The sequence below is a fragment of the Accipiter gentilis genome, chromosome 13, assembly GCF_929443795.1.
Source record: "Accipiter gentilis chromosome 13, bAccGen1.1, whole genome shotgun sequence".
NCBI classification, from domain to species: domain Eukaryota; kingdom Metazoa; phylum Chordata; class Aves; order Accipitriformes; family Accipitridae; genus Astur; species Astur gentilis.
In genome coordinates this window covers 17236584-17249573 of record NC_064892.1, presented here as the reverse complement: position 1 = coordinate 17249573, position 12990 = coordinate 17236584, and the positions used below count along the sequence as shown (strand labels likewise).

General features: G+C 35.7%; 1 protein-coding gene across 14 annotated transcripts in view; it reads right to left on the bottom strand.

The window, feature by feature from the left end:
* The window catches only part of MYCBP2 (MYC binding protein 2), a 205306-nt gene that overhangs the window by 29506 nt on the left and 162810 nt on the right, over positions 1 to 12990 (bottom strand). For 13 of the 14 annotated variants that reach the window (XM_049815912.1, XM_049815905.1, XM_049815907.1 and 10 more), the window contains 7 exons: positions 9470 to 11113; positions 7969 to 8138; positions 6077 to 6321; positions 5215 to 5382; positions 3425 to 3582; positions 2792 to 2991; positions 1413 to 1562 (listed from right to left, as the gene is read on the bottom strand). In XM_049815912.1, the coding sequence (XP_049671869.1) occupies positions 1413 to 1562; positions 2792 to 2991; positions 3425 to 3582; positions 5215 to 5382; positions 6077 to 6321; positions 7969 to 8138; positions 9470 to 11113 (2735 nt within the window). The remainder of the gene's footprint in view (positions 1 to 1412; positions 1563 to 2791; positions 2992 to 3424; positions 3583 to 5214; positions 5383 to 6076; positions 6322 to 7968; positions 8139 to 9469; positions 11114 to 12990) is intronic. The other variant, XM_049815906.1, reaches the window with a different exon arrangement.

Sequence of the window (12990 nt, the reverse complement as noted above, 5' to 3'; positions counted from 1 at the left end):
ACCTATATCTTCCACATTAAACCATTTATTGTTCTAGACCCCCATCCCCCATTTTTACAGAATTCATCACTGGGATTTCTCATCCTCTCTCAGTATATTAAAAGAATATGTAAAAATATTTCACATAAGGAAATGAATCTCAGTTGTGGGAAAGCACCAAACTACCTTGGATTTATTACATTGTGTACATATTTTTACATATGATCAGACTACTGAAGGAAGATGTTGCGATTTGAATATGTCACCTGAATGATATTTAACAATTAGCTGAAAACTGTTGCCAGTTTCTTGTATGCCATAAAATTATTCATCCTAGCCAAGTGACCAAAGGGAATTTTAAGTCCCACCTTCATTATATCAAAAGAGAAGCAGCATTCCCACCAGAGCAGAAGTGGCATATTTTAAAATTCCTTTCTAATGTCCTTTATCTTTCAGTCAGTAATTATCCAAACTACAGCTAAGACAATATTCATTTATTCTTTTATATAGTAAAGGTTCTTACTTTGGAGGCTGACCAGCGTAAGGACCAGTGGGAACACATTTCACTCACTCTAGCAGTGATTTTGATGTAGCAGTTGAAATTATTACAAGATAGAAAATTGTTGGAGCCAAGCACAGAAACAATATTCAGAATATAATACACAGCTACTGCAAATCAGCTTTAATGTATACATACAAGAATTTGGCACACTTGAAAATAAGTAAGTAGAATTATAAATCTGCATGTTCCACCAGTGGGTGGTGAGGGAGCGAGTGAGTGGCTGCATGGTGCTTAGTTGCTGGTTGGGGTTAAACCACAACAGATACCTTTTGGAAGAATGATATGTTAGAGTATACAATTTCACATGCTACATTTTCAGAACTGCAGATTTTTCTTAAATCACTAAATTAACTATATCTAGTGTATATATAATTACTTAAATTAACTACAGATTTTCAGAATTAACGATAGACTTTTCTTAAAGCACTGAAAGACACAGCAGACCAAACAACAAAGCTTCTCTGAAAAATATTTTCTCTCTTCTTTTTGGGGGGGCAAAGGAAGAATAAAAAACAAACAGCAATTATTTTTGTTACTGGATTAGAAATGTCCTTGTGCCTTTTTTTTTTTCTTCTTTCCATGAATACTTGCAAAAATAGTGCATTAAAAGACTGTAATTCATCAGCACATAAAATTTGGTGATTTTAGATGAAAAATTATTTTATCTATGACTATCAAGAGTTCAACTACAACTTAAGACTAAGAATTTTTCATTCCATAATTAAGGTTCTGTTTCATAGAGGGAGGTTTAAGATTTGTTTGGGGGTGGTGTTTTGTTTTGCTTTTAGACACATAATAAAAATATTTCTAAACAGACTACAAAATCAACAGAGATACTGTATTTATGAAAGGAACGCTGAACCTCACTTACTTGTTCTGCATTTTCTTTATTTGATTTATTTTCTTCATCCTCCTCTTCTTCAGGCTCTACAGGTGCAGGAGTCAGGGAAGCCACAAAATGCCATAAAATATCATGAAGAGAAGTTGTTTGAATGACGTTACAAAGAAGCCAGTTGAAAGCCTAAAACAAAATACGCACAAGGTTAAGCAAACCTGGAATAACACCATTTCTTAAACCATCTATGTAAGGAGGTGCACTGATGCTTTTGGACAAGCAAATAATAATGCAGAGGTCTTGAAGACACATTGCTCTGTAGCAAACCAGTTTATTAAAATGACAACTATATTACCAAAGACATAGCAAAGTAATTCATAAACACCATACACAAAAATAAATTCTTTGAAAAAAGCTTTAAGGATGAAAAAGCAAAGTTCTTACATACTTTCAGAGATTATTACAACATGAGGTGGCAGCACTCCTTACTATTCAAATTGGTGAACAAAGTAAAGATCCTTTTTAATTTAGAACTCTGTAGGCTGAGATTTGGTTTCCTTGTTTGGTCTCTGCCATTAGCTGAATTAATCAAAACAATTCAGCCACTTCCAAAAAAAAATCAACACAGTGAGGTAAAAAAGTTTTTTTAAAATTGTAACATTCTCATATTCTTCTGAAAGCTGAAATACTTCTGCATGTTGATGTTTGGAAATTTGATGGGTGGTGCTTAACAGTAGAGGTGTGTTTTTTACTTTATCTGAGAAAATCCACCTATATTTTCACACATTACAAATACTTGGAAAATATCCATGCTGTATACAGAATCAGAAAAACCTTTACTCAAGCTTAGCTGAAATAAAATAAAAAAAAAAAAAAAAAAAAAAAAAAAAAAAGGCCTCAATGAGGATGCCTTTTGCAGCTTTTATTGAAGCAATTGATCCTCAATGGATCTTTCGGCTGCTCATTCACTATCTACATAACAGGGGTAGCATTCACCCATCTCAGAAGAAGTTGTGAAGTATCTAAATATCAAAACAATTCTAAAAAAAAAAAAAAAATACTCAGTCCAAGATTTGAAAAAGGAATGGCAAGCAAGACCAGGAAGATGGTGAGCAAATGGGGAGAAAACAGTATTTGTGCAATTGATTTTTTGCAGCCTTAATAATATTCTTTTATCAGAGATTTTCTACACAACAGATATACTATTAGGAAGTTTTACAGGCAATACTTCTGTATTCATAACTTTTAGAGTTAATAATACACATAAATGAACTTTTAGAATAGGTTTACTGCACATCACAAAATAATTTCTTTTTTGTTTTTTATTCTATATAAAAATTCTTAAAAAAATTTCTGAAGACGGAATTTACAAATGCCTTATTTTAATCATACAAGGTCTACTAGTACATTAATACCTCCATGGCAAAGACTCGGCAAGCAGATTTCCGTAAGGCTTGTTTCATTGCAATTTCAAGTCCTTCCAGATCATGGTGCTGGATTACAAATGCCAATACTGGCCACTGGAAATTTCTCTCTCCTTTGGAAAGAGAGCTGTGGGCGGAGATTAACCGAGAAAGTTCAGGAGATGGATGTCTCAGGAGAGAGGACCCCACTTCTATTCAAAAGCATAAAAATATGCATTCATTAGATTCTTCGTGCATTTTAATTTTATAGCCACAGTAAAAATAAAAAGCAATCGAGTAATTTTAGAATTGATATTTTTGTTCATATTTTCTCATAGAAAAATGCATTTAAAAAAACAATGTGGAAAAAGGATGCTTCAACTGAGAGAGAAAATACCACTTTAATTTTTAAATCAAGCACAAAAAGATGCAGCACAAATTTCAGAACTGCAGTAATTCCTGAGCTGTTCTTAGGCTAATCCTGTATGGATTAACAAACAGCTAAAGTTTATTAATAAACAGAAATGAAAGGCATTACATGTATTTATAAAAAGTTACATTTGTCTACAGTTTCCAAGAAAACTGCAAATCCAATGCCATATCCTTGAATATTTTTTTCACTGCTTCTGATGTCTGTGCTCTTACCCGCATCTCCACTGTTGACTCTTCTCCTAGGGATTGCCTTTACGCGTGCTGGCAAAATTGAGTGCTGTTTGTCATATTCTGATGCAACAACTGAATATGATCTTTGAAAGACTGTACGCTTCGCAAGATCTGTGTCTGTTATTGGACTGGTTTCCAAACTACAAAGAAATCAGTGAAGTTATAGACCCATTAATGAACATAGAGAGTATACTTGAATTATACATAAATATTAAATAAAGACACATGCATTTCATAATGACAATGCTACTACTGCATGAAAGTTTGTCTTATGTACCTAATAACCGTTTAAATGCTGGAAAAGAAGGAACACGTATTAGAACTACACATGGTGAAAAAGCATGCAAGTGCTTTATAAAGAAATATAATGAAGTACATGGTAAGTTCCAAGAATTTAGGGGTTTTTTAGAGAGAATACAAACATTCAGATCATGCCTGAATTGAAGTTTCAGACCAAATTTGCCCTAAGAATGCATGTGAAAACATCTATGGAGTGAATTTTTAATATGCAAGCCAACTGAAATTTAGAACTTTATGTGAAGTAAAAGTTTCTGACATCATTAGCCTTAAAGCCGATTTTCAATCGCTACGGCTATGCCTCTGACATGTTTTACTCCTTACCTTCAGTGGACTTCTTACAGTCTGCAGAAGAACTCCCAGCTTATGCTGTCCCTATAGACCTCAGGAGATCATGGTGTCCACAGTTTTAATAAAGGAATATACCAATACGATGCACTCTTAAGGAGTTTTGTTAGAAAAGTTCTATTTCTGAAAAGACTACATTGTAGATTGTAGTATTCCAATAAACTGTTTTTGCAGTCAGTATAAAATGTAACAGATTGAAATAAAAACAGATTAAAAGCAAATTTTCTCTTTATTACATCCTCATGATAATATGAGGAATCACCGTTTCACACCTGAAAACCACAAGCATCTAAGTTGATTCTGGACTATTATTAAGTAACAGTAAGAGCCTTTTTTTTCCCTGGCAAAACAAAAAAATTCTGTAATTGCTTGAATTAGATCACAGTAAACTTCATGAGATAAGAAGCAGCAACATTTGCTTTGAAAAATGTAAGCTAATGAAATTCCTTCCTGTTCAAACTTCCCTTCAGAATGAAATCTTGAAAGGAGTTTTAACAGCCACTTCCCTTCAAAAAGGCCATTAATCCGCACCACAGTCAGTTGTGTTAAAGAATAGAAATACAGGGGGAAAAAGATTGCTATATTTTCAAGGCATTTGCAACAGCCATGGTCCTTGGACCACTGCTCTTTAGATCACTTCTTCAGTTCCATACTTCTGGAGATTCTGGAAAAACTGTATTTGTCTCTACAGGGAAATGAGCAGTCCTGGAGTAAGGATTTATATGGATAAATTTCCCTGAGGTATGCTAAGAGTCCTTATCAATTTCTGAACAAACTTTTTTTAGTATTTAGGTTGTAAGCCCAAGACCTTTCTAGAGAGAAGCAATTGGTTTGCATTACATTTAAAAGTTTCAAACCCAATTTGCAAACTTGCATGGCTACTGGTTGAAAATATACCTGCTATGCTATGATTCACTGAAGATATTTTTCTAACTACAGCTTCATAGGATTTTGGCTTTTTTGCTGCCATTTCAGAGATTGAGCTGTGCTGATGTGATACTTTAGCTACTTAACTACAGCAATGTTTTGGGGTTTTTTTTGTTGGGTGTTTTTTTTGTTGGTTTTTAATTGGTGTTATGCTAATGCTTTAGCATTTTTATGTAGTAGCTAGAATTACAAGGAAGTACCTTGGGGGCATAGATTTCATGTTACTCTCTGGCTCTTCAAAGACATTAGGGCTTGCATCAGGAGTAACCGAGATGTATGGCGCAGGTACTGAAGTTGAGCGCAGGTACCTCATCTCATCCTGGAAGAGGTTGTCATCCTGGTACCCAACAAAATTTTCGTGATGATGCCTACATCAAATTAGATTTTTAAATTAGTATTGAGGAATACAAGTTCCTGAAACACAGGCATAAACAAAAGTCCTTTGCTAATACATTTAGCCAGCCAACTCTATTCATTTACTCTTCACCTAACGCATTTAAGCTGGTTGTGACTTACAAGTGTTAGTGGAAAATACAACAGCATTTTCAAACAAGGAGGAGTGGGGATCACCCTCTTCTATCTTTTAGTATTTTCATTAGGTATTTCCATCATGTATTTTAGGTCCAAATGTCTATCCATCATAAACACAAGACACTACAGTGAAATCTACTTAGAAATACCAAGTAAGCACAAGTCTTCTAGTTTCCTTCTTACTGTTTTTAACTGTAAAGAGAGAAAAGTAGCACATATGTCTGCTACCAACACACCAAGTTAAACTCTTCAGAAAATTCTAAATTCTTTGGACAGAAACTGAACTGTTGTTAAAAAATATTTAGCATCCGAAAGCTATTCAGGGTATATTTGACCCTTGGAGCAAATACAATCTAAGAAATTGAACAAGATCATGGAAACAGAAGAGAAAGAAGAACAAAGATCATAAAGAATTAGGAAAATATGTGTTTTTCCACGTAAGTTTTAGTTTACTTTATACACACACATTTTTATCCAACACTATAAATAAATGAGTATTAAAATCAATATTCATAAGCTTCCTTTAATTACCTTGCTAAAGTCTGTAGATAGAGACATGGCATTTTAATGGGAAAGTCTTCAGAAATTCCTTCTTTGACACTGGGAAGTTGAGATTGGAATGCTTTTGCAGGGTGATAGCAGAGGATACTGGGCTCAGCAGCACTACTCAGCGACAGTAAATACAGTGCATTGGCTTTAATCACTTGATGAGCCTCCATAGTTGGCAAGGCACGAGGAGTCTTAACTTGCATTGGTTTTCTCCTAGATTGTTTAATCTAGAGGAATTTTTAAAAGGTGTATTTAAATTATGCTTCATCACAGGAAAAGCTGGCAACGTCACATACTAAAGTTGCTGGATTCTCCCTGTTATAAAATATTTTCTACTACAAAATGGGACTTCTATTATTTTCATAACTTTGCAAACTTTTAATAAACAGCTAAAAGTTTTGATGTTTGCCTCAGGATGAATTTTGTATGCAAAAAGTTTCAACAAATTTAGTTTCAAAAATCAAGTTAAATTAGCACTGTTCTGCTTATCTTAAAACCTCAATATATCTGTGTACTTTAAACAAGAATTTGAAATTGGTCATGGAAGACCAATATAAGAACAACAACTTTTGTCCTATTCCCATTAAAAATTGCTCTAGTTTGCCTAGTGTTTGGCACCTGTATCCAATGATCTGGATGATTAAGAATATTAAAGAAACTATAAACATATGAAGTTAAAATAATACTCCTATCAAATAAAACCAAATTCAAAGTTAAATAAAGTGACACATACTTTTAAAAAATAAGGTGTGAGAGACTGAAAGAGTTTATGTCTCAAACATTGTGGTGGGGCAAGTTCTGCTTAAAGACAAACCCTGCACAGCAAGGAACCCAGGTGAAAAGCCCATCAGCTCAGACATCAGCAACAGGAGGGGGAGGGCGTGCTGGAGGGTGCCCAGCTCCCTGTTCTGATGCCAAGATCAAACAATGGTCCTGTCTGCAGGGAAGGAGAAGTTACTCCACAAACGACTCCCAAGCCCAAAGGCTCACAAACTGCTCATTAACCTGACGAGTTTGGGTGCCCACCTGAAGGAGGGGCAAGGATGATAAAAGGACACACACTGAAGCCCCGGGTGCACAAGCCCACCGGGACTGGACCCCCTGGCTGACTGAACCAACCTGGACCCAGGACCGGTGAAATCTTTCTCTCTTCCTTTCTCTCTCTCTGTCTTCTTCTCTCTTTGCTTTTCCTTTTCCACAATCCCTACACCTCATCCATTTCAAGATATAAACTGTTGACCAAGTCTGAGACTAAGAGTGGATCCAGCTGCCCCTACACCCTTCTCTGAGGAGGAGTCTGGAAAGCAAGGGGGTCTGCTCTGAACCTCCTGACTCAATGGGAGGGATCTCCTTATTCCCTAAATCCATGTACATGGCTACCCTGGGTTACACAGTTTCCAGAAGTAGTCTTATGCCAACTCCTGTTGTGAGAAACCCTGCCACCTACTACCAATGCCTCCCCAGTTCAGTTTGCTTCTGTCATGAATAAAATCTTTAACTGATCATTTGGTGTTGTTTCACCTTAATTTAGCCCAAGGGAATTTCAAATTAAACACAACTCCCTGGTCTGTCCAGTCTGAGTCATGACATAAGGTACTACATTCAATGCTGCAGTTGTATTGGGATAGAAAATAAAATTACTTTACAAATTTGAAAACACTACCATCTGAAGGGAAGAAATCTGGTCGGAAGTAATCAGTAAAGTTTCTATCTTATTATTTTAAACCTATCAATGACATAAATGGATATTCCAAAACCTTCCAAAATTCTGAAATTCCAGATTTTTTAAACTGGCCTTAAATTATTTTCAAGTTGTGAACACAGTACTATTAAGCAGAAAGAATGCTAAACATGTAAGAAACAGATGAAAATACCTTCTCTCTTGCTGCTGCTTGCTTTTCACGGAGATATTTTTCTCTGCATCGATCACAAACCAAATACCAAGTGCTTCCTCCAATACCACCATCGCCACAATTACCAGCCCATCCTCCACAAAAGTGCCCGATGCTGTTATAACCTTGGCCACCTGCATAACGGCCACAACCTACACCCCGGAAAAAGATGAAAAAAAATGTTACTTCACAAGAAGGATTATTATATTTTTCATTACTGTAAAAGAGGAATGGAGAGGGGGAAGGAAGATGCTTCTTTTACTGGCCTATTTTTCTCCTGTTCCGTATCTCTGAACTGATTAAAAACAAGGTGCATATTCATGTGTCCCACCAGTATCCAAAGAAACAAAACGCACTGCAGTTTTCAAGTTTTTATTATGAACTTGTTCAAAAAAATCAACAGCTCCCTATTCAGACAGCGAAGTGATGGTAAGGGCAGTATTATGTGTTAGCCAACATTATCTATCATTTAACAAACATAAAAAACCTACTCCTCTGTCTAACAAAGCTTAAAAGGTAATAAAGTGCATTCCTTTGCTGATTACTGTTTCTCAGAAAGATTCAGGGCATTGATAATTGCTGAATAATAAGGCTCCCTATTTTTGATTTAACTATGCATACAGTGCTAAAATGAGCACGTACATCAGCCTGAACTTCACTAACTGGCAAAATAATTAGTTATGTTTACAAGCTAGAAAACACAGAAAGCATTTTGTCTTTAACAAGGCTACCTATTACTAGCTATATTGTAGCTAATCCCTTCTATTAGTGATCCCTTTTCTAAAGAAAACACAACTTATGTACCTTTTGAACTCAGTTGACTAGCTAAGATAATACCAAGCTAGCACTGATTTATCTCATTTTCCTAAAATTAAACAAACTCCTGAAAAAATTCAGGGACCCACATAAAGAGACAAAATTAGCAGACTCTGGTTGTATTTTACAATACAAACTGTCTACAGACTTGAACTGGATTTCTTTTTTTTAAGACACATTTTAAAACAAAAAAATTAAGTGACTGATACCCAGTGCCGACACAGCAGATAAAGAAAAGTTTTCTACTATTCATACTAGAATAGTAATAGAAAACATTTGGCAACATAGAAACTCTAATTAACCAATCTCATATTTTTTATTTTATTTCCAATTTTCTCATCACAGTTTCAAGTCCTGAAGTGTAACAAATGGCATGCTTCTTGGAGAGCTACTGTAAAGTTAGTTCATTACTTTGGCCTTGTTTCAAACAACTTTCTTCAGCATCTTTGAAAGCTTAAATCCATAACTACTTAAAATTATGTACACAAACATGTACATAATTTGTAAGTAAGTGTGTGTGAGTTTTAATTTAGCTTACATAGTGAACTCTGTTAAAATGTTAGACTAGGCAGCCTGACGCATTTTCATAAGAGTAACTAATACCAAAATGTGTGTGTGCAATATACTTTACAGATGGACACAGTAACTAAAAAATACGTAATCTTACCTGGATGAGCTTGTCTCATGTGGTAAGTCACTGGATATGGATGGGATTCTCCACACAACTCACAGATGGTGTCTTTTTCAGGTCCTCCCACTGCAAGCTGGGCCATCTCACCAAAAAGATTTCCCCTTGGCCTAGTCTCAACCTTTTCTTTTTTCTTTTTCTCTTTTTTGGTTTTCTTGTTATCTTTGTCACTTTCCTTCTTCTTTAACACTGCACAAGAACCAGGACTTGGAAAAATCATGTTTTGGGAAGCTGCTTTAATAGTTGCTAAAGAAATATCTTCCCAGAAAGCCACCAAGTGCTGCAGTGTTAATGGAAGAGGAGACTTGGATTTCATTGTGTGATGACTGGATGTTTCAAAGGAGGTAGTTTCAGTTTTTCCATCCTCACACTTTTCATGCAGAGGTGGTTCTTTTAACATAGAGAGGACTTTGTTTTTATTGATGCTACCCATTTTAGATATATCTGGTCCATGAGGTGAGATGTTGAACATGTTAAGAGCAGATGATATTTCCAATGAATGTCTATTTTTCAACTTGGTTTCTTTTTCCTCTGCAGGTTGTTGAGTAAGACTGCTTCGTATTGGCGCATGCTCTTTGGACAGTTCTGGATTAAACTTCAAAAAAGATGAACAAGCCATAGCATCATGAACTATTCCTTCATGCCAAAGAAACGCAGCAAATACAGCTCTAGCACATTCTGCAACGGAAGGTGACATCGCTTGCTTGGCAGGCTCTACAGGCTTGGAGCCATCTCCTTTGAAAAGAAAGCTGGATTTTTCCTTTTTGGGTCTTGTGTGCCTACCAGCACATTTACGGCTCACTTTTGGAGACGCTCTCATGTCTTGCTCATCTTTCAGTGGTGCTTTTCCTATGCTGAAATGAACTTTATTAGAACCATCATCCAGACTTCTGAATTCTGTGTTGTCTTCACAGGTGCTATCTGTAATGCTGTTAGTCTTTAAAGTACTTGAAGTACATACTTCTACTACTTCACTGTGAAGATTTTCCTGTACAACATGAGGGGAAGGAGCTCTATTTTCAGTTTCTGTAACAGGTTTTCCATCTTTTGCAATAATTTTTGGTTTGGGTGACGTGGACCGCCCCCTTAAGGGTTCTGTTAGCGGTACTTTCTTTTTGCGAAGCGTGTCTGGATCTAATGTGTAAGAATCTGATTTGGAGCGTTCTCGAGGAGGATCAAGCTTTGTTTTTACAGGGGATGAAGCTTTCTGAGGTAGAGTTTTGTCATGGGGTGACGAGGATCGTGGAGAACTAGCACCAGATCTAACGGCTGTAAGTGTCTTTGTCTTTGGAGAAGATGACCGGGTTCCTGGCCCTGGAGATTCAGCTCTCAGAACAGTAGTTGTTCTTCCATCAGTTTTTAGTGTTTGCAAAGTGTTATGATTTGGAGACAAAGACCTGCTGTGAGAGTCTGACCGCAATTTTGCAGCATCTGATTTCAGCATAAGAGACTCACTGGCAGATAAGCCTTCTGTATTCCTAGGTTTCTTCTGATCAGCAGCAGCTCTATTCATTCGCACATCAAGCTTGGGTGACCTGCTGTCAGCTCTGTGTTTTGATGACATGTCTGATTTTCCTGCTGGAGAAATTGGTCTAGCAGCTCCTGTGAAATTCATTCGGTCACCTGTTCAGTATATTTTATAATTAAATTATTATATATTGACAGTGATACCTTTAGTAATACAAAACAAGGATTAAAGACCTGAACACAAGATAAAAATCAAACACATCCTTCTGTTCACATCAAAATGAAAGGAAATATAAAGGGAAATTTTTTCCCCAAAAATATTTTCAATACATTTCTTCCAACAAAGATACATACAAACAAGTGTTAGGAAATATTTACAGAGAAAACACTACTATGGAGGTATCAAAAGGCACAGTTCACTATTTCCACAAAACACTAGTAAAGGAAGCACAATTTACATCCTTAGGTATAATGCCAGGAGTTAACTAAGTTTATCACAGCTGCAACAGAAATCAGGGATTATTTATTATCTCTATATGTGTCAGCCTGACTGCAATAAGAGACTTGCAGAAAGATCAAATATATTACCAGGTTTGTTTTCTTTAATGCTCAAAAAGTCAGGAAACATAGGAAGTAAATACAGCTATAAGGCAAATTGCATAAAAAGGCTTAAAAACACGCTTGAAATGATTCATGTTGATAATGTCAGGTATGCACCTTTTTAAGGCCACAAATTATTGATGTTCTGCTACCAGAACGCAACCTACTATAAAACAAACCCTCATCTTTTTCAACCATTAAGCTAAACCATCAACTCTGGTCGGTGATATTCTCTTATTTTGATGCACTAATTTATTGTTCTTCTGCACATTGACTTTGTACATATATAAATGTACAGAACTATAAAAAACATGGGTAGCTTAATATAAACACATACAAAACAAGTATACACAAACAAGTAGCTCATTAAAGCAATCCACTTCTAATAATTCTGTGAACACGCTCAGTCTCTCTTGTAGAATTTGTATTTTGAAAATTAAGATCAGCAATGTTGAAATTACTGGCAAGCAATGCAGCAGTTGTGAATTAAATATAACTGTCTCTCCACAAAGCATTACACTGCAAAGTCTTAAACATATAGTTAAGTCCTTCTGATTTGAATGCATTTTCATTCGTTAAACATGAAGAAGCTTCTCTAGTAAAGCTTGTAGAAATAGGTCACTGTACTTTGGTTTATTTTACATTTCTAGACACTAAAAGGTTATTTCCACTCATCTGGGCACATTTTTGGGGAAACAACTATTTGTTAAAAAAATAAAGTTTAAATTAATCAGAGAATATTTGAAAATTTGGACCTGGATTTCGAATGGGAAAAGTCATCTTTTATCCAGTACCTTCAGTATTTACTTAAAAGGTGGGAAATCTGTGTTTACATCCTTCTGAATTATGGGATCTGAATCAACTTCTTCCAGTTCTCAGTCATGAAGCCTTACCCCTATGCTAAAAATATACAGAAGCATGGAGTGATCTCAGTTTTTCCTACTGTTACCACTCACAAAAACAGATGCATTTTTTGGAGCAAAGTCTAGCAATCCAGATGTTTCCTCAGGTTACAAACCAATTCATATTATATTGTTACCTCCATATTTAAGTAGGTTATAATAAAACAAACAGCAACAGGAAAAAGGGAACGATATTGGAATATTTAACAAGCTTGAAGGTTAGGGTACTTTCTTGGCTTCCCAGGACATAGGACATGGTAGAAGTTCATACTTTCCAGGCAGAGGAGAAATATTTTGTCTATATTCAGGAACAATATGCCAAATATAAACAGTAGAACGTAATGAGAACGTCTCAAACATCATCATAATCAATTTTGAGATTCTAATCGGTCTTTATCTTTTTTTCTTATGAGTTGTATAATTATTTTGGGGGTCAGGGCGGGAGAGGAAGGGAAGAAACAGCATTGTACATCATGGTTTATAAAAAAGATTGTTCTTGCTAAAAGAAAAACTAAAAAGTTTCTTAAATAC